This window comes from Condylura cristata, unplaced genomic scaffold (genome assembly GCF_000260355.1).
Source record: "Condylura cristata isolate star-nosed mole 26May11 unplaced genomic scaffold, ConCri1.0 scaffold00025, whole genome shotgun sequence".
NCBI lineage: Eukaryota > Metazoa > Chordata > Mammalia > Eulipotyphla > Talpidae > Condylura > Condylura cristata.
In genome coordinates this window covers 14,410,284-14,430,546 of record NW_004567126.1, presented here as the reverse complement: position 1 = coordinate 14,430,546, position 20,263 = coordinate 14,410,284, and the positions used below count along the sequence as shown (strand labels likewise).

General features: G+C 52.2%; 1 protein-coding gene across 6 annotated transcripts in view; it reads left to right on the top strand.

The window, feature by feature from the left end:
• Nucleotides 1-20,263, top strand: part of PKNOX2 (PBX/knotted 1 homeobox 2) — a 253,357-nt gene that overhangs the window by 163,961 nt on the left and 69,133 nt on the right. For all 6 annotated transcript variants that reach the window (XM_012729584.1, XM_012729580.1, XM_012729581.1 and 3 more), the window contains one exon: nt 14,382-14,490. In XM_012729584.1, the coding sequence (XP_012585038.1) occupies nt 14,404-14,490 (87 nt within the window). In that variant the 5' untranslated portion in view covers nt 14,382-14,403. The remainder of the gene's footprint in view (nt 1-14,381; nt 14,491-20,263) is intronic.

Sequence of the window (20,263 nt, the reverse complement as noted above, 5' to 3'; positions counted from 1 at the left end):
AGCTGCTTTTATGTTGATGGGAGGCAAATAAACTCCAAGTTCTTACACCTACTTCATTTTTGTCTTGAGACATGATTGATAATCCAAGTGAGCTAAGAATCCCATATTCAGAGCCCTTTTATCATAAATACCATTTTCCATTTCCAACCTGCAGTGAGAATCTATGGAAACTTTTCATTTCTTCTATCTCTCTCTCTTTTTTATTTTTTTTTAAAGATTTATTTATTTGTGCATACAGAACTGGGGTACAGGCCAGAGGCTCAGGGGCGGTGAGAGGCTTCACCAGAGACAGAGTGGGGAGCAGAACAGGCAGATCGACGAAGTACACTGCTGAGTGGAGCAGCGGGCGGGTCAGGAGAGGTCTGGCTCGCCATGTGGTCTCCTCCGGGGCAGGCGGCAGGCGGGAATCGAACTCATGTGGAAGTGGCCTCAGCTTCTCAGTGCTGTGCTTTAACCCGCTGCGCCACCAGGGAGGGCCACCTCTCTCTCTCTTTTTAAACATAGAAATTAGTGTAATAATTTCTTATGATGAAGGGCTCTCATTTATTTATGCCCCCCAACCACCCCCTATATTCCTTTCTCCCTTTCCCTACACCCCATCCTTAGGGTCCTCAGAATATTTATTGTTATCCACTGGTTTTAGAAAGTGTTTTTATGTTATTGAGCTGTCTGCTATATAAATATTCAATATTTATTTTTATCATTCTATTATCCTCATTCTCTCAAATTCTATCCATGTTGTTGAAAATGTGTGCAGTTTCTTCCTTTCTTGTGACTGAATAATACTCCATTGTGTGGATATGCCACATCTTCTTGATCCAGTCATCCAATGATGGGCTTTTAGTCTCTTTCCACATATTAATGATTATAAGCAATGCTACTATTAATATTGTGGAACATAAGGGATTTATTTGTGTTGCTGGTTTCATATTTGGTGATATGCCCAAGGGTGGGATTGCTGGGTTGAGGGTATTTCCATTTTCAGTTTTTTAAAGTAAACCCAGATTACTTTCTTTAATGGTTGTACCAGTTCACATTCCAATTTAGAGTGTGATAGGGTTCTTTTTCCTCTGCATCCCTCCGACACTTGTAATTGGGGTCTTTTTTGTTATATGTCATTCTCACAGTGGAACATGGTATCTCATTGTGGTTTCAAGCTGCATGGTTCTTATTTGACGTGACAGTGAACCTTTTTTTCATGTCTGTTAGCCTACTAGATATCCTCTTTGTGAATTATCTATTCATATCTGCTGGCCATTTATTAATTGGGGTTTTTTTTATTGTTGAATTGTATGAGTTTTTTGTATATCTTAGATATAATTCCATATCAGTTACATATCTTGTGAATATTTTCCCCCATTCAATGAGCAGTGGATTTTTAGTTTTCCTTTTAAAATCTGAAATCTTACCACTATGTATTGAAGCTCAAAGTTCTCTTTGTTTGCTCCTTTCTCCTTTTCATTATTTTATTCAGTCTTGGGGTCTCCAAATCTGAAGACACCTGCCTTCTTTCAGCTCTGGGAAATTTACATTTCATTATTTCTTTATTCCCCTCAGTTGTCTCTGCTGTCTGCTTCTGGATTTTCTGTTGCCCAGTTCCTGGTACAGGGTAGGCCCTCAGATTATTGAATCTGTTACCTGGGACCTGCCTCTGCTTAGGTCCCTTTCTCCAACTGGCTACAGGGACTTGGACAGGTTTTCCCCTTTGGTAGGGGTGAAGTCAGCCCCAGGGTCACTGAGGATGCTTCCAGCTACCAGTTCCCCCACAATCGGCACTGGAGCTTGAGTCCCCACTGGTCTTGGGGTTGGGGAGGAGCTAGGGATATAGAGGGGAATCCATGGTCTCCATGCAGGGCAGCCAGCCCCCAACTATGGGCAGGTCCCCAAATCCTCCATCTCTGTAGCCTCCTCTGCCTGTCCTCCTTGGGGACCACTCTCCTTGACCTTAACAGACCCTCTTCCCTCATCATCTTCCTTTGCCCACCTCCCCTTCCCATCTCTCAGCCCACAGCACACACTACTCCTGTTAGAGAAGTAAACGCTGACCGTAGCAAGGGCCTCATTAAGATCCTTTCTTCACTTTTATGAATTCCAAGACACAGTGACAACTGACATCTCTTTCCAATGCTGCAGAACAGATGCCCAGACCTGAGACAGGCTCTGAAAAGAGAAGAAAGTTCAGAGAGATCAGCCCAGAGTGGGCTACCCCAGCCTTAGGCCACCTAGTGCTCTTGTGGAAGCATCTTGGATGAGAATTCCCACTCACTTCTCCTCCCCACCCCAGAAGCCAAATGTGGGAGCAGACATCTCTCCCCTACCTGCCCTGACTGATCAACCTGCCCTGAACAGAACTTCTAGATCTGGGGAAGGGGGTGCTTCCTCCTGCTCCCTGAGCAGGCCAGACAAAGGAAGGTCCCCGTTAGCAAGTGCTCAGATCCCAGAAGGTCATTCTCTGTTCTAAGTTGGAGCACCCTAATTGGTCCCCAAGGGCTAGAGGGCACGATGCAAATCTCGCCTCTTCTTTTACCCTCTGGCCCTTGCCCTGCCTGCCATAAGACATGATCTTTCTTACTGGAGAAAGAAGAGGGGAAAATAGAGACACAAACTTGAACTTCAAGCCCACAACAATTCTGGCTTAAGGCAGGCCTGCTCTTTCCTCTGAGACCACAGTGATGGGAAATGAGTTGTCATCACAAAAAGCAGAATTCAGATTTGATGTGAGTTATGATTTTCAGACAAGTGGCTAGTATTAAAGGTTCTGGCTGCCAATATGAAATTCTTCTCCTTGGCGCCTGAGTGCAGCAGGCCAGCAAATGACTAAAGGTTTCCCTGGCAGGAGCCAGAGAACTACAGACCCCTTTCCAAGACTGGAGGTAGAAGGGTTGGGGCTTGGCAGGGGCCGTGGGAGTCAGCCCACAGCTCGGTCCCCCACCCTTCTGTATAATTGCTGCCTGCTTCAAGGCTGAGGTTAGAATGGCCATCTCCACTGGCAGAGGCCTCTGGGCACCATTCAGAGTGGATCTCTGTGAGCTAAGGTGGGGGGGGGAGCGGGAAGGAGAAGGCTCTGGAAGGCAGGTGAGCGAGAAGGGGGATAAGCTACAAGTCCTGGAGATATGACGAGAACGGGGTGCCCCAACTTGAAAAACCAATGCGGCTCATTTGAACGGGCTTTCCAAAGATGGGGCCAGGGGTCTAAGCCCCAGAGTCATGAGCTTCTTTCCCTCCAAGAAGAGACTTCTTTGCAGCTGTGGGTGGTCCCTGCAAAACCGGTAAGAGGCTAATCAGAGACAGTCACAGGGAATTGGGTGACCGCATGTACCCCTCCCCCAGCCCCACCCCCGACCTGGGCACCACAGGCTGAAGGAAGGAGACTCTGACAGAATCCCAGCCAGTTTGAGTCAGAGCTCAGCCCCAGAGCACAGCTTGCAGAGTCAGGGCCCAAGTAGCACCTGTGTTCGCACAGCCTGGCTCCCACACAGCCGGGTTCCCAGAGCCCCACTCTCAAATGCTCATCTCTTCATGATCACAGCTGGCCTTTCAGGAGCCACCTTCCGCTGTGCACGGTCATATCTGTCCTCAGATTTTGTTCTGTCCCTTCATTATTGAACCCACAGCCTGAGCGGCTGAGGTTCCAAGTTGGCCTCTTCAGCAACTTGGTGTTTCTTTCTTGGTCCCAGGCATGAGGCCCCACTTCTCTCTTATGCTGGTATCAGCATCTTCTACTCATGGTTATGAAATAGGGGAAGCAAAATGCAATAGAATATTTAAATAGATTTTTGCCCACTGCTGACAGAAATGGCCTGTTGCTGTTTAAAAGCCTCGCTGTCCAGAGGCACAAGGGATGTCCGTGAACTGAGTTATGCAAGTCTGCAGTGTTGGTAGCATTTTTGGAAATTTGGGACATATGAAAGGTCACAGCGGATGCCTGTATCATGGCCCCCTGGAAGCAACACATCTTCACGATCTGGCTTTTTCTGGACTTGGCCAATTACTCAGGGTGTCCTTCCTCTTCTGGTGTTTCCTGAGAAACCCTCTGGCCTCTCCACCCTGAGACTTAGGCTAAATGTTCAGACTCTGAAATCAGACCATGAGCCAGCCACGTTTGGAAACTGTCTCGATTTCTCTAAGCCTCAGTTTTTGCAGCCATGAATGGAGATAGCCATCATGCCTACACTGGAAGGTCATTGAGCAAAATAAACAAGGTGATCTGTTTAAAGAAACTTATCCTCACACAAGATACAATGCTTGGTAAGAGCAGAGGAAATAAAAGCTGTTATTAATTCTTGCCCCATCAAAATGTGCTCCAGGGCAACACGCTCATTCTCACTAAGATATGAATGACTGACTGCAGGGACATAAGAATGGCCCTTCCCATCTTTGTTCACTTTACATTTTAATAATGAACCAAATAAATTAAATTATAACTGTGTTTGCATTCAGGCTCCGTTGGGGAAAGACTTTGTAAAAATCACATTGCCTAGGCCTTTATCCCCTTAAAAGGAGAATGTAAGATCAAGTCATGATCTGCTTGGAGCATAGGATTCAATGGGAAAATAGGTCTTGTGGCTGGAGGTAGACTTTTTTTTTTTTTTAAGATTTACTTATTTATGCTTACAGAACTGGGGTACAGGCCAGGGTGAGAGGATTCATCAGAGACAGAGTGGGGAGCAGAACAGGCAGCCTGACTGAAATACACTGCTGAAGGGAACAGCAGGCAGGCCAGGAGAGGTCTGCCACGCCAAGTGGGTCAACTCCCTGGCTGGGGATCGAACTTGTGCTGCAGTGGCTTTGGAGAACTTCATAATGCAGTGCTTTAACCTGTTGTGCCGCCAGGGAGAGCCCAGAGGTAGATTTTCCACAACATAGAAGTATACATGATCACCTGCGCTCCCAAGCGAGGCTCAGAGTGAGAGAATGGTCCCAGAGTCAGTAGAAAGTGAAAGAAGCTTTCATGAACAGGGTTTTGAACAGTTTTGATGACCTTAAGGGCAGGTGGTGTCACGTAAAAGGCCTTGCCAGCAGATAAGAAAGATGTAGAGGAAACATTTTTTCACAGGTGGCAGAGGGCTTGTCTGCTCAGCTGGGGACTGACCAGGAGTGGACTCACTGCCCAGCATCCCTTCTTTTTTTTTTTTTTTAGATTTATTTATTTGTGCATACATAACTGGTGTACAGGCCAGAGGCTTAGGGGCGGGGAGAGTGAAGCTTCACCACAGGCAGAGAGGGGCACAGAACTTGCAGATCGTTTAAGTACTTTGCTTATGGAGCAGCGGGCGGGTCAGGAGAGGTCTGCTACGCCATGTGGTCACCTCCGGGGCAGGCGGGAATCGAACTGGAAGTGGAAGTGGCTTTAGCTTCTTAGTGCTGTGCTTTAACCCGCTGTGCCACCAGGGAGGGTCCCAGCATCCCTTCTTAACCCCGGGCAGCCACAGTCCTCCTTCCCCTGGGGAACGGGCAGCCACATTCACCACCAAGCAGGAGTGAGGACCAGGACCCCAGGTGAGGCAACCTCCAGGCCTCTCTCCCTCTCTGCACACCTGCTGACCTCCGCACTGCTGTGGACTCCACCTAGTCTCCCCACTCCTTTCTCTTAGAGCTCTTGCAAGTTTTGTTTACCCCACAAAGGCCCTGGGGGGGGTGGATGTGCCTTGGCTGGCTAGGGATGCATCAGGGATGCATGACTTTTCCATAATAAACTGAGCTAAGAGCCTCTTGTTTCACAACTCTGACTCTAGACCCCCCCCTTTTTTTTTTCTGGAGGCAATTTTAAAAAATGGAACCAGGTGTCACAGGCGAGAGGCTCACTAATGGTCGAGTCCTTCTCAGAGAGGAAAGTGGCCTGGCTGGCTCTGTGAGGGTCCTCTGGTTCCAGGAGAATTTGAGAGCTGGAAAGACAGCCTCAGGGCCCCTTACCCCAGTAGTCGCCCCCCCACTCCTCCTGACCCCTCACTTTTCCTGGTCTCCTTCCTTCTCCCAGTTCCAGAGACCGATCTCCTCCCTGCAGGCCTGCCTCGGAGAAGAGATTGATGAAAGAGAGGGGGGGAGGCAGGAGGGCAGCAGGGAGGATGCCGCCTGGCTCCTTTCAGAACTCCAGCACTGCCTCCATCTGGGATCCCCAGCGTCGAGTCAGAGCTGTTTGTCTGTCTCTGTTGAGTTGTGAGCCTCAGGGGCCGGCCCGTGTTGTTTTCTCAGCTCGGTTCCTGAGCAGCGGCTGCTGTCAGCTCTGTACAAATAATAACAACCCTGGGAATCAGGTTTGTCGAGGGGGATTTCAGTCCCTGGGTTCATTTTTAGATTTGTTTCTCTGTGTGTGTGCAGACAAGAGACCACGTGACCGTGTCCTGGGGGAGCAGGTCGGGGCTCCCTGGAGCCCAGATAGTCCACCCGACCCACACCCATGGAAGAGCTGAGGACTCTCCTCTGTGCCGAGCACTGGGGCTGCTGCAGGTTGGAAAGGAAAGAAAAAGAATGCAATGGAAGTCCTCCATCTCTCTCCTTTCTCTCTTCCTCCCTGCCTCTCTGCTCATGCTGTTTGGGGAAGAGGCAAAAAAGGAGCAAAGATCTGGCAGAATCCCACCCCGATCTTGGTCAGTGAGTCTTCTGACTGATGGGCAGAACCTAGGCAACAGGCCCAGAGAGAGGGACTGGTGGAACCCTCTTGTGGACACCACCCCGCAGTCCCAGGGAAGGCCACCCACCTCTACTCCAGGGAAGATGACCTGGAGAGGGGGATGTTCTAGGTCAAGCTAGCAAAAGCAGGACCCAGTTGTGGGAGAGAGTGAAAATTAGAACCAGGCTGATGATGGAGCATCTCTGGGCAGGACACCCACTTTTTGGTAGACTGGAGGTGAGGGTTGGTGGTCACTGGCGATATCCCCCTCCTCCAACCACTTCTCTGTGAGGCTGGCAAGAGTCGCTTTCCCTTAGAATTAGCAGGCCCTCCCCCTTTCTGGTTTTTGTTGTTGTTGTTGTTGTTTTGTTTTGTTTTATTTTGTTTAAAGGAACCAAAGGGGGAAAAATTGCCAAGTTGTAAAGTGCTTAAAGAGGAGATGAGAATCTTCATCAAAATGCTAAAAGCTGGAGGGGGAGAGTAATGTGAAAACTCTTGCCTGCTATTTATGGGATTGATTCTCAGATCAAGAAGAAGCAAGCAGTTGGATGAAAGGAATTATTGTTAAGCTCCTCGGTAGGAAGATCTAATGGACAATTGCCGCTATCAGGGGGAATTAAATTGCTGTTTCAGTTTGTAAAATATATCAGAGGCTTTTTGAAGCCAGAAAAGGTGTGACAGCCCAGGCAGGGAGGGAAGTGGGGGCTGGAGCACTGTCTGTGCTGGTGCAGAGCCTCAGGGCCAGGCTGGAAGAGGCTGGGCACAGCTGAAGTTGCTTTCCTCGCTGTGACCCTTCCAGCTTCTGCAGCCAAATTGAAAAATGGCCAAACTGGGGGAGCAAGGGGGGAAAGCTGTGGCTCTGGAACGCCAGCCCTGAACGGCTTTGAAGCTGCACAAATCAGAGACCTGGGGGAAGATACAGGCCTTTGGGTGGCAAGAGGGATGGGGAGGGAGGGCAGCAGCCCACTCACGCCCACGGCTTGGCCAAATCCTCTGCCTCACGTGAGCATTGGGGTAACTAAACTGCGGGCACCAAGGGATGGCCCCAGGCTGGATGGTCTCTGGAGCAAGCAGGGGCTGGGGTCAGTGCAGCACTGGACTGGGGGCAAGGGCCGGGAGGAGGGGGTGAGGGGGGGAAGCAAACAGTAAAAAGACCCAAGGGTCAGGGACAGGAGCAGAGGTGAGGCCTCCTGGCAGTTAAGGCTGGAGGATTAGAGGAGAGCGGCTGTCACACCTCTGGGGGAGCCCTAGTCTAAGCTCTGCTAGCTAGCTCTGTTCACCTCCATTCTGTCCCCTGGAGGGCAGCATCATAATAAAAGGGCTTGACTGGGCACCACCTCCCAGGCAGGCTCCCCATACCCAGAAAGGTAGCCAGTGACAATTAGCAGAGAGCTGTAGGTGGCCGCAGGGCCTGGGGGTCCTGCCTTGCTTCTCTCTGAAGTCAGGAGAGAGCATTCCTTGCCTATAAGGGCGACAACTAGAGGGGCACCGGGAAGTGGCCTCTGGGCTGGACATTGTGCCAGGCCTTGGGCTCTGCACCTGGGGCATGTCCCCACCACCCCAGGGTGGTAGAGAGGTGGCTCCTGATTGACCCCTTGGGCAGCCAGGCTTCAGGACCCCCCCTGCTCACCGGCTCCACCCTCCAGGGTCCCCTCTCCCTCAGAGCCCATGCTTATCAAACCACAGGACTTCTATCTGCCCCAGCACCCCGAGGTCATCAAAAGGGGGTGGGGAGGAGCTTTGCAAGGCTGAGGCATTCCTGTCCCACCTGAACCCTCAGGCTCCTGGGCTTCCACCCAGTTCACAGGGCACCTCTGTGAAAGGCACAGTCCCAGGCTTGACTTGCGGGTGTGGGTTCCTGGAAAGTGGGCTCCTGCCCTGCCCGCCTCAAGGACCGCTCACCTCTCCCTCATCTGAACCATTTCAGCTTGATCTGGCACATGGGACAGTTTCCAGAGCACTGCTGCATCTCCTTCACCTCCATCCATTCTCTTCTCCAACCCAAACCAGGCTTCCCCTGGTCACCTCCCAAGGCTGACCCCATAAACCTGTGCACATGGACCCCCAAGTTCGCCTGGACAGCCAGCTGTGATTTCTAGCCCTTAATGGGTTTTGTGAAGAGAATGTCTTGTGTATTGGTTGGGGGGTGGGGGAGAGTCTTGGGGAGGGGTGTCGGTGGGGGGGGTACATGCCTGTGTTTCTTTAGATAAATCCACAGAGTCACATGAAATCGGTGACAGGTTGACACCGTTATTTCAAGATTCATCACTCAGAGTTGCCAGCAGAGGAGACCTAGCCAACTCCTTCCCACCAACACTGCTTTTTTTTCCAAGCATAATTTATAGCAGTGGGGTGAATTTGTTTCCAAAAGATGAATATCACACTATCAGCAACAGCTGCCTCTCATTTTTATTTGTTTTTAAATTTGACTCAAAGTCCAATTCTCTATACACATCCAAAGCTGTAAATCCTAAGGCGACTGATTACATGATTTAGTAAACAGGTTATATTATATAATGCAATTAAAGCTGGGCTCCGTGGCGCCACCTACAGGCCACCTCTGTGAAGGGCGCCAGTAAGGAGAAGGTTTTGGTGGTGGCTCTGCGCGATAGGAAAATAAAGGGGGTTGAGCCAGACTTGAAGCTGTTGCTCTGGAGGGAGAGGTTGAAGCCAGCCAGGGTACTAATGCAGCCTTTTGGTCCCTCCCGCTGAGTTCACTATGTTATTTCAGCCTCCTGCAAATCCGTCTAGACTTCAGAGCCCGTCTGGGGTTTAGGGGGTGGGGGTAAGCAAGCACCTGAGGGCTTCAGGATGGGGGACCCAGGAGGGCGCCTGGCTCTCTGGCCCCAGGGGTCTCCTTCCCTCACCATCTCCTTTGGAATGAAGCTACAACCCAACTATTTCATTCAGCTCAACAAGGCATGTGCTTAGTGCTAACCATGAGCAAAGAGCTTCAAGATATTCTGGTGAAATCCCTCATGTCGCAGTGAGAGCAAAAGTCACTTGTACCGCACACAGAGAGGTGATAGGGCTGGGGTGGAAACCAGACTTTTTGACCGTAAACATAGGCTCTGGGCCCTGTGTGTTTACAGAGGACCAAGCGGGGGGCCCACACAGGCCTTGGGCCTTCCACAGCCTTGGACTTATAACAAGGGAAGGAAAATAGTGGAAACACCGCCTGTGTGCACAGCCTGTTTGGACATAAGAGGGGGCTCAAAGGGGCTCCTAGGGGCTTCTGCAGTGTCTCTTAGGTCCTACTGGGGAAGGAAGGCAGGGAGGGAGGTGGGGAGGGAGGGTGAGTGCTCCCTCCCCCCACCCTTCTGTCTATTCTGCAGAAGAATCAGGTTCTCCGGATGGATCCTAGCTTCTCCAAGCCTGTAACATCACAACAAACCCGTATGGATAGGAGAGGGAACTTACTATTTACCCCACCTCCGGAGAAACTGGACCAGAAAGGGGAGGGGAGGGGATGAAGAAAGCCCATCAGGGTCCAGGCATCCCCGCAGCCACCTATGCCAGCCTCCCCCAGCCTGCGGTGGGCAGGACAGTAAGGGGGAGGGAGGGGCCCCTTCCCTTCTTCTCCCACCTGGATGCCAGGTCCAGTGTAGTCTCCGCCAAGGTCAAGGGGGCAAGGACAAATGCTGTGAGGCCACCTGGCCAGAGAGTCCCAATTAGACTTTATTTCCTACCCTTCAGGCTCTGAGCCCCCAACCCAGGCACCCCAGGCCAATTACTGGCGGGCAGCATTAACCCCTTGGTGCCCCAGGCCGTTAATGGAATGTTAATTGGTCTAATGGGCTTCATGTCAACAAGCTCTAATGAGCTCCTTCCTAACAAGCTTGGTAGTTTTTTCTAAGCCTGTTTGTCAACACACTGAAGTTTGAGCTGCAGACTGAGGCCCACCCCCCACCCTTGCAGGTGGGGGAGGGTTCAAGGGGAGGTGGTGACTCTAGGATACTTTCCCCTACCTCTTAAAGGGGTGTCCTTTATGCCCCTCATCCACCCCAACCCCACATGCACCCTCTCACCCAGGAGAATGGCATTTTAACCTCCTTTTGATGATAATATCAATGAGACAAATGATTTCTTCTTGGAGATCACTGTGGTTTGACTGTTACATAGGTTTTTCTCCTCCCGGTTGTCATATAATAAAGGTTTTCAGTATTAACAATGTCGTGGGAAATTTCTCGGTAGCAAACTGTTCCTCCTGTGTCCTCCATTTCCATTTCAGCCTTGGCTGTGCTCCCTGCAAGGCCTGGTGTCTGGTAACAGCTCTGGGGCGCTGGGCAGGACAGAGTGGCTACTCCAAGCCTCTGGCCAGGCTCAGGGGCCCTGGGCTGTGTTTGCTGGAGCTCAGGCCTGCTCCGTCCCACCCCCTGCCGAAGAAAGTGCATAAAGGCGGCAGGTGTCCAGCTCAAGCAGTTTCCCCTAAGGCCACCCTGTCCCCACCTGCACCCCAGCTCTGATGTTTCCACCCAGCCCAGCTCTAGTCAAAATAACCAGGCCGCCACATTTCTCTCCAGGATGGTTCCACATGGTTCCTCTCCAAAACTTTAATGGATCGATCTGGAGTTTTCAAAGGAGGGAGCAGAGCATGTGTGGGTGGAGGGGTGTTTAGAAAAGATCCGCCTTCCTCTTCTAGAGATGCACACGGGTCTCCCCCAGAGTCAGGTTACCAGAGGCTTCTGTGCCTGAGTGAACAGAGAAGGAAACTTAAGCCCCTGATGAAAAGGCCTCCTGTTCCTCTGCAGGAGAAGCCCCCAGAGGGCAATGGGCCAGTGGCCTAGTGGCCTGTGGTGACCCTTGACAGGAGGGGGAGGGGCGAGGGCCATCTGGGTCCTCAGAAAAGTGTTCCTGAGGAGGGTCTGCCCCTGCTTCCTGGCCCAACAGGCTCTGGACTATAAAGACCCTCCACTCAGCCTCAAAAGCAGTTGTTTCTGGGTGCAGACCACGCTTAACTGCTTAACCGTCCTTCCTAACCCCAAGGGAAGCAACTCTGCTGTTGAAAATATTTCTAGGATTCTAGGGCAGGGACTTAAAAATGACCCCACCTCCCACTCACTGCACAGGGAACAAAAGAAGACTGATTAAAGACGCTTCTGTTCATCCAACTCCTCCTCATGAAGCTTCCTTTGCTTTGCCTTCGCTATGACTTTCGCATCCATGGAACAAGGTTACCAAAAGACTCACACCCCAGGTTAAAGGAAGCATTTCCCTAAGAGGGGAGAAAACCGGCCCAGGCGGCTCCCACCCCAGACCCTACCCCCAGGCTCCCTCTCCTGGAAGCGTCTGGTACTACAGCCCGGTGATTCCCTTTTCCTGCCAGGAGCACAGAGATGCTGTTCCTGGGAAGGGGTTGCGAAGGCAGGGACTTAAGCCCCATCCTAATTTACCTTCCAGAAAAGACTGAGCCAACATACTGCTGAATATCCCTATTGCCTTCGTTGCCATGGGGTCCCAAAGGGAGATTCCACATCTGTTTTAATAGGTCAAGGGTCGTACTTCTGGAAGTCCTTTCTAATGACTCAAGGACTGAATCCTCTTTTCTTTTTTTCTCTGGAAACCCCTGCACTCTGCTCTTGCCTTCCGTGGGTGTTTACCTTCTTCAGCCCAAGACCCAGCCTTGAAAACAGATCTTGGTTCCTCTGCATGGAGAGATAGGTTCTCCTCAGGGCTCCTTTCTGAGAAAATTCAGCGTGTGGCACTCCCACACCTAGAATGTGTGAGAGCTAAGCCCTGAGCTGCTCAGACCTCCTGGCCACCCAGTTTTTGAAGCAAGGCCGGTCAGCAAGGTGAAGCTGTCCGGGGTGGTGCTGTTACAGGGCAGCCTGCTGTCAACTGGGCTGCCTGGCTGTGGGTCCTCACCCACGTGCTTAAGATTCAATTATACTGCGGACACGCACAAAAAGGGTCAAAAATGGGTTTATTTACAAAGGGAAAGGAAAAGGAACAACCCAGGGAAAGAGAGAGAGATACAAGTTAACTAGAGCGTCCTACCAGTTCTGCTGACTTGGAACCCCAATAGCACACTGAAAGCTAATTGAGAGCCCAATGACCAGCCGCAAACCCCCAGGCCAAGAGACCCCCAGAGCCCACATGTCCGGTTTTTATCCCAACCTGGCTGCTCAGCTCCGCCCTCACGTCCCAGCGTGCTTCTCCTTGGTATTGACGGGATTTATAGTTCAGTGTCTGCGGTGGGGTGGAGTCGAGGGAACCTGAATCTGTTACAAACCTGCTACCTGCTGTCACATCGGCAGGGCCGCCAAACCCCCCGGTCTCCCCTAAGACAGCCTCCAGCACCACCAGCCCCAGGCCTTTCACTTTCTTCTTTCCCCAAAGGACAGTCACCTCCCTCTCCCTGACAAGACTCCCTGGAGGGAAGATCTTACCTCCTTTCATCCATCTTCCCACACTCCCTGGGAGAGTTTTTTGCACGTAGTTGACACCTGAAAAACATTCGTTTGAGGGAATGAATACCTGAATTTCCAATGCTTTCCCATGAGCACCACAGGTCAGAGCAAATCAGGCAGTTCAGACTCAGGTCAGACCAGAGCTGATCTTTCTTCTTCTTGCTGAAAAAGAACCAAAGCAACATCACAGACACACTCACACACTCATAGCCTTGGAGACCCACCCTTTCACTTAGGCAACTCCAACACATGCTCAAATCCCACAGGCTTCGGTTGTGTGGACATTTCAGAAGGTCCTGCAGTAGGAGAGGGGATACCAGGTGTGCAGAGGATGGGGCTGGGCAAGCTCCCATGTGCAGGTTCCTGGCTCATCAGCACCATCCATCCAGGAGGAGGTCAGCTCCCAACCCCCCCACCACCACCACCACCAGCATTTCTGAGGCGGCGCCATGCCGTGCCATGGACAGCCTGTGTCCAGCCACTAGTCTGTGGTTTTCAGCTTTAAATACTTCAGGGGTCTATGGTCACTATGCAGCTCTCGTGGCCCCGTGGGGCAACTCACTGGTGGTAGGGTGGGGGCAGTACTGGGAAGCAGGAATCTGGAGACTGGGTTCCAGCTCTGCTTCACTAGTCCTGTCCCACCACCCAGCCCCAACACACACACACACACACACACACACATCACTGTTCTTGGCCTCTGCCACCTGTCCTCTGTGAGGCGGCCTGACCTCCTGGCTCCGACATGTCTTCTGAGCCACGTGCCCCACTGTATTGAACAGCGGTCACACACACATACACCCGGACACACCCAGGCCCTCCTTTGCCACTTCACTGCTCTGAAAACCCCCAGATGGTCACCCTCCAGCCTGAGGGATCCAGCACCCCACAGCCCTTCCTACCACCACGGGGTGAAGTCATAGGCCCAGCTGGTGCTTGGAGATGCTGGGGTCAGAGAGGTGGGGTAGGAACTGGGAAGAGGAAGAGTGCTGGTGGGGGCTCAGGGAGAACCCGGGAAAGGGCAAGCACCCCAAATGGCCTTTAATCCCCTTGTACTGCCAAGGGTTGACCCTCTGTTCCACCTCTCTCTGTTCAAGATCAGGCCCCAGGCGGAGCAAAGTGTGCCTGCTGTTATACATACAATCTGAATCGTACTTCTTTCAAGTCAAAATAGCTACAGCAAGTCCCTCCCCACCTGGGCCTCCCCCATCGCCCTCATTTGTTCCCCTAAAGGGCCTCCAGCACTGACAGTAGCCTCAGTCCCAGGAACTTCGCCTGAGAAAATGGCAAGCCCCCACTGGTCCGGTCCCCAGGACTCCCCATGCTCAGCTTATTAATGTGCCACCCCCTTTCTCCTGCCGCAGATCCTCGATGTGAATCAACCCCATGATGCAACATGCCTCCCCAGCCCCCGCTCTGACGATGATGGCCACGCAGAATGTCCCGCCCCCGCCCTACCAGGACAGCCCGCAGGTGAGTGCCAACGGCCCCCCAGGAGGGAAGGGTGCGGGCCTTTCCCGGCAGGGCAGGGACAGGCCTCCCTGAGCTCTGCGCTGGCTGCCCTCTGGGCTGTCAGGCCAGAGAGGCCTCTGGGGAGTCGTTACATTTGACAAAACACCAGTTCAGACCCTACTTGCACAAGGGTTGTTACCTAGGAGCCTAGTCCTGGGCCTGCCCAGCCTCCTGCTTCACAGGCGGGCAGACTCAGCCAAATTCACAGAGCCCCTGCTCCTTCGGAAAGGTGCAGGTAAACGGAGTCTGCATGGGGATGTCTGGGCAGCTTCTGGCTTGCTGGTCACTAGAGCCCTTTGCCAATCCTTTCCTGCCTGTGTGTTGGGAGACTCTCCTGGCCTTTCGGGGCTCTGTTGGCTTCTGACCAGGAAATGGCCAGGACTGTTTTTCTGTATTCTCCAGCCCCTGCCTTCTGGCTCCAGTTTCCATCCCCCAGCTCAGACCCAGCAGCTCCCCACAAGTTCTCCTGAGACTCCCATTCCTCTTGACCCCATCTTCCTAGTGGCTTTTCTTCTGGAAGCCTGGCCCAGCTTTCCCCCATGTGGGTGTCCCGTTACTCCTGGCCTGAAACTTTGCATTGGTTACCAGCTTTGCTTTCACAGAAGTCTCCAACACCAGCCTTTGCCTTCACCCTCCTCTGCCCTCCAACCTGGGCACCTGAGTCACTATTTAGAAAATATTTATTTATTTATTCATTTATTTATTTGTTGGTTTGTTAATATTTATTTATTTATTTATGCATACAGACCTGGGGTACAGGCCAGAGGCGCAGGGGCAGTGAGAGGATTCACCAGAGACAGAGCAGGGAGCAGAACAGGCCGCCTGACGAAGTACACTGCTGAGGAGAGCAGCAGGCGGGTCAGGAGAGGTCTGCTGTGCCATGTGGGTCACCTCCCTGGCCGGGGCTCGAACTCCTGCTGAAGCGGCTGCTGCTAACACCACAGTGCTGCGCTTTAACCCGCTGCACAGCCACGGAGGGCCCCCAAGTCACTATTTAATCCCATTATTATTTGTCAAGCAGCTGTTATGCTCAGGAGCCCACTGGCAGGCTCATCCCTTCCTTTAATGATCAGGCAGTGAGCCTGCTGCGTGCCAGGCAACCTCACTGTCCAGCAGCCTTCTTGCTCCCCGGGGAAGACTTGCCATTCGCATTTCACACACAACCGTTCTCATGCACCACAGAGAGTCTGTGAAAAGGATATTGAGAGGCAGACAGCCCCAGGTAGGCAGACTTTTGCTCACACTAGGTGAGCCCTGGCTTGGGTGAGCACACAATGACCACCCTATGCCTCCTTCTTGTCTCTGTGAAATGACCACTTTGCAGTGACCACTTTGCAGTGGGGAGGACAACCACTCCCTCTCTCCAGAGAGTCCCAAAGGCTCAACATCACCAACCTGCAAGCACCCTTTGGCCCTACCTCGATTCCCACATACCGACTCCTTCCCAGCCTAACCTCCGATTCAGCAACCCTTCTCTGTGCCGGTAGCTTTCACGAGTCCCCTCCCTCCCCCCCCCCAGGGTCAAACTTGCCCCTTACACAGCTCCTCTACTCAGAAGCTTCCGGACAGGCAACATCGCGTCAGGGCCTTTCCTTCTATGTCCCAGATTCCAGGGATGAAGTGCAGAGGAGGCCTGGGGGATACTCTGGAATCCTGGGACCTGAGGAGGCCAAGCATCCTTGCTCAGTAGACGCAAACCTATACACACTCACTCAGTTCTAGGGATACGGATTGTAATAAGATTTAGGAACTTTGCTTCCATGTCTTTTGTACCTGGATATTGCTGGCCAAACTTCCCAGAGGGATGAGGGTTGGAGATCAGGACACTTACTATATTTAGCAGGTGGTGGATGCAAAGGCCCACATCCCCAGACCCAAGGCTCAGGAACAGGTTAGGATAGGACCCAGAGGTCAGAGAGTGCCAGGCTGGCACAGCTGGCAGTGGCTGCTTCCTTCCCTCCCCCCACCCCACACCCCCTGCTTTGCCTGCCTGGGCAGCTGGGAGAAGTTTGGGTTTGGTGGGGATTAGCAGGAAAGCTTCAGCAAGAGCCTGTGTTGTCCAAGAATGCAGAGCTTAATTTAATTCTCAGCATACAGCTGAGAGTGAACACATCCCAGCTGCCAAGGGAGGTGCTGGAGGTGGGGCCCAGAAGACTCCGCTAAGTTGCTATATTTGGGGGGGGCGGGGAGGAAGGGCAGCCCCAATTCCCCATGTAGGGCCTCAGAGTACAAGCCAGATGCAGGGACAGTCCCAAGACCCTCCTTTCTGAGGAGCCAGGACCTCACAACTGACAATACTCATACTCACAGCCAAGGAATAATCTCCTGTGATACAGAAAAGAGCCAGACAGGAAGTGAAGACATCAGACAGGAAGTCTCGGTGTTGTGCGGCTCTGGGATCTTGTGGCCTTGCCTAGACTCTTCCTGGGCTGAGCTAGTTCCCAGTGAGACTGGTCAGGATGGGGACAGGGGTGGGGGAGAGGCGGGGGGAGTCGGGGCAGGCGTAGGAGGGGTGGGGTGGAGGAGATGGGTGATCCCCAGAACAACTTGAGTGGTGGCAGAAAGGCTGCTTACTTCGCAAAGTACTGGTCAGTTGGATTTGGGGGACCTTCTCCCCCTTCTCTGTGGGCTTCTAGGAGTGACTCCTGTGTGGGACTGGTGCGACCATGTGAAGTTCCTGCTGGGGAACTTGCTCTGGTCTACTGTCGTTGCCCCATCTAAGGGACCCAGCCCAGCTTTCAGGAGACACCCTGTCCCACTGTCCTCCTACCGCTGATTGTCCATGAGGCCCAGCTGCTCTGAGGCTCAGTGTCCTCGGGAAAGCCCGGCCTCATAGCAGGAGGGGTCAGCACACAGGGGAGTCAAGGAAGGACCCCCCACATCCTCCTCATTCCTTCAGGTCTGACCACATTACTTAGGGACCCTGCATGGCTTGTTTCCTCCAGGCCCGGACAGCTGAGCATGTCTCTCTGTTGCAGCCTCAGAAACCCAGTTGCCTCCACAGGCAAGAAATGGACAGTCTCAGCTCCAAAGTCTCCAAAATAAAAAAGGAACGGAGGAGCAGAGCCCTTCCTCTGAGACCCAAGCAATCGTTTTAATAATGTTCCCGTTGTGCTAAAGGCCAGCAGTACTGAGCATAATCTATTCAAATGCACAGGAGAATCTCACTTTGGAAAATTAGGAATCTGCATTAAAAAAATTCCCAAGCCCCGGACCTTCTTTATAATAAATTAGAAAAATTTTTTTCAAGGCAAGTTCTTTAACTTGGCAATTTCAGTTTTTGAAGTTTGGGGAATAAAGTTATTAGAAATGAGGGAGGCTTTTTTTCCCTCCCATTTTAGCAACTTGGCCTTCTGCTACTTGGGCCCACGCCAAGTGGTATGATGGCCAAACAGCTTCTGGCCCCTCCGTTCTGTTTTATTCGGTTCATCTTGGGAAAATTCCATGATTACTTGTAAGGATGTCATTCTGTTTATTGTGCACCAAAGACAAGCTGTAAGTTTAGAAAGTGCAAAATCAACAACCTACTGGAATGCTTCCTGGAGCCTACTTCCTCCTTCCCGAGGCCTCCAGGTGCAGCTGCCAAAGCAGCAGCGCCCTCTACTGCCCAGCCACAGTATCTCAATGCCAGCCCAGGGCATCTGAGCCCTTGATCCAGACCCTCTACAGGCCTGGAGAGTCGCCATGACATGACGATGGAGTCTTACCAGGGTTGTTTACTGAAAGCGCTGCTCTAAATAGCTGTGTAGTCCCTCCTCTTACAATACTGTGCTGATTCCTACAGCCCTTTCCTTCCCTTCTGCACCCCACCCTGGCCTGGCCATCGGTCATCAGCACTTTCAAAGCTCCCTCTTCTCACTGTCCCACACCCCCACTGACCTGCAGTGAATCTATGTTCTCAACCCCTGCTCCCCCTTCCACACATGCCTAGAATCCCAGCAAGTGTCACTCCCATTTCCCTCCCAGAATTTTCTGGGTCACACCACTCCCTCTCTCTCCTTTTAGACATACGCCCCTCATTCATGTCATCTCCCTCCACCTCGGCAAAGTCATTCAGGTTCCGCATCTCCGTAGGTTTCACCACCTCCAGGTAAAGTCCCTTTTGTGGCTCCCCTAGCAATTCCAGGGAACCATCCATACCCAGCTTCTCCACCCTCACCGTCCGCACGTGCAAACACCTCCACCCCTCCCCTCTTCCTCAAACACAGACCTGAGCTGCAGTTCCACAGATATCTTTGCCCTTGGCTTATAAGCAAGACAAATATTCCGTCTGGCCTATTTATGTATGTATTCAGTGTTTAGTATTCTTCTGTCTGCTGGTCCCCAGCATGTTGGGCTGCGTGAGCATTTGATTAGAAATCAGAAATCCTCGTGGAGTCCAGTCTCACCCACTATGGACGTGGATACTCAGTTAACAGTTGGGGCCAAATGGACTTGCAGGTGGTTCGGTGCTTATACGGCATGACTTAAAGATGAGCGATAACGAGAGGGTCTTGGCAGTTCACCAGGGATGCAGCTTCTTGAGTGACCAGAGGGAGGCAAAACAGGCAACATCTGAACTCTTGTTCCGGCCAGGCTGGGAAGCTTGCTTGAAGAAGAAGCTGCACATTCTCTTGCGACCCTTTGGCCAAAGCTACTTTCTCCATCCCCACAACCCTCGAAGTCAGGAGAGTGGGGCTCAGGACCCCAGGAAACTGTATCTAGGGACCTGGGGTCACAGCTGTCTCAGCTGTCCTGTAAGAGGAAGGCTAAATGGAGCCAAGCCGGTGGGGGTGGGGCAGGGAGACTGGTCTCTCTTGTCCCTCCCAGTACCCTGTTTCCCTCCCTATCCCAGCACCGGTCCCCCTCTGGCCCAGGTCAGTGGAGCAGGCATCCTGGGAAAGCTGGACAGGCAATGATCCGTCACTAGGATCCCCATGCTGGTTTCATTAACTGGAGGCAGAGGGGGTGGCCGGGGTCCCTGGCTGTGAATGGCCCCCATGCAGGCCATGCAGCTGTGAGGGGGCAGAAGCGGGTTCAGATGTTTTCACACTTTACATTCCTCTCATCCCTTTAAGGGCCGGCACCCCCTGCCTGGCAGGGCCCTCTGCTCAGCTGCCTGTGAAACACATCCACTTTGCAGCCGTGGAGTTAATTCAGCAGCTTTGAAACTCCCCGTAAGCCCTTTCTGTGGCTGTGATTGACGGCTCTGCCTGCTCCTGGGGGCAGCACCCCAGAGACCCTATGGGCGACCTGCCTTCCCTCCTTTGACTCATCAAAACGGACTCCTCTCTGTCTGTCGCATTTTCTGCTCGGCCTTTCTTCTCTTTGTGTGCTGTAACCCCTCTCCCTGACCGGCTCGGGTCACTCATGCCTTTAACTGGCCATATCCCTGAACTCCACTCACTCTAGGCCTGGATTCTTCATTGTGTAAAGAGCAAAAACAGTCTCCGGCTGGACCCTGGGACTTCATCCCTCACCAAGTTGACAGGGGGCCGGCACCTGCTTTTCAGCTTGACCCTATACTCTGATGGCCACACTGAGGTTCTTCATGTGCTGAACTTCCTACCTTAATTCTGATATTACCAGAGATTTTCTTTTCTCTCCTCTCCTCATCAAGCAGGATGAATGCCCTAAACAGCTACAAAAATAGTTAAAGGCCCGAGTATACAAAGCTTAAAATACATCAGGGAACAGGTGATCAAAGTCAGCAGCAGCCTAAGCAGCTCTTGAACTTGCTTTCGCCACCCCACCC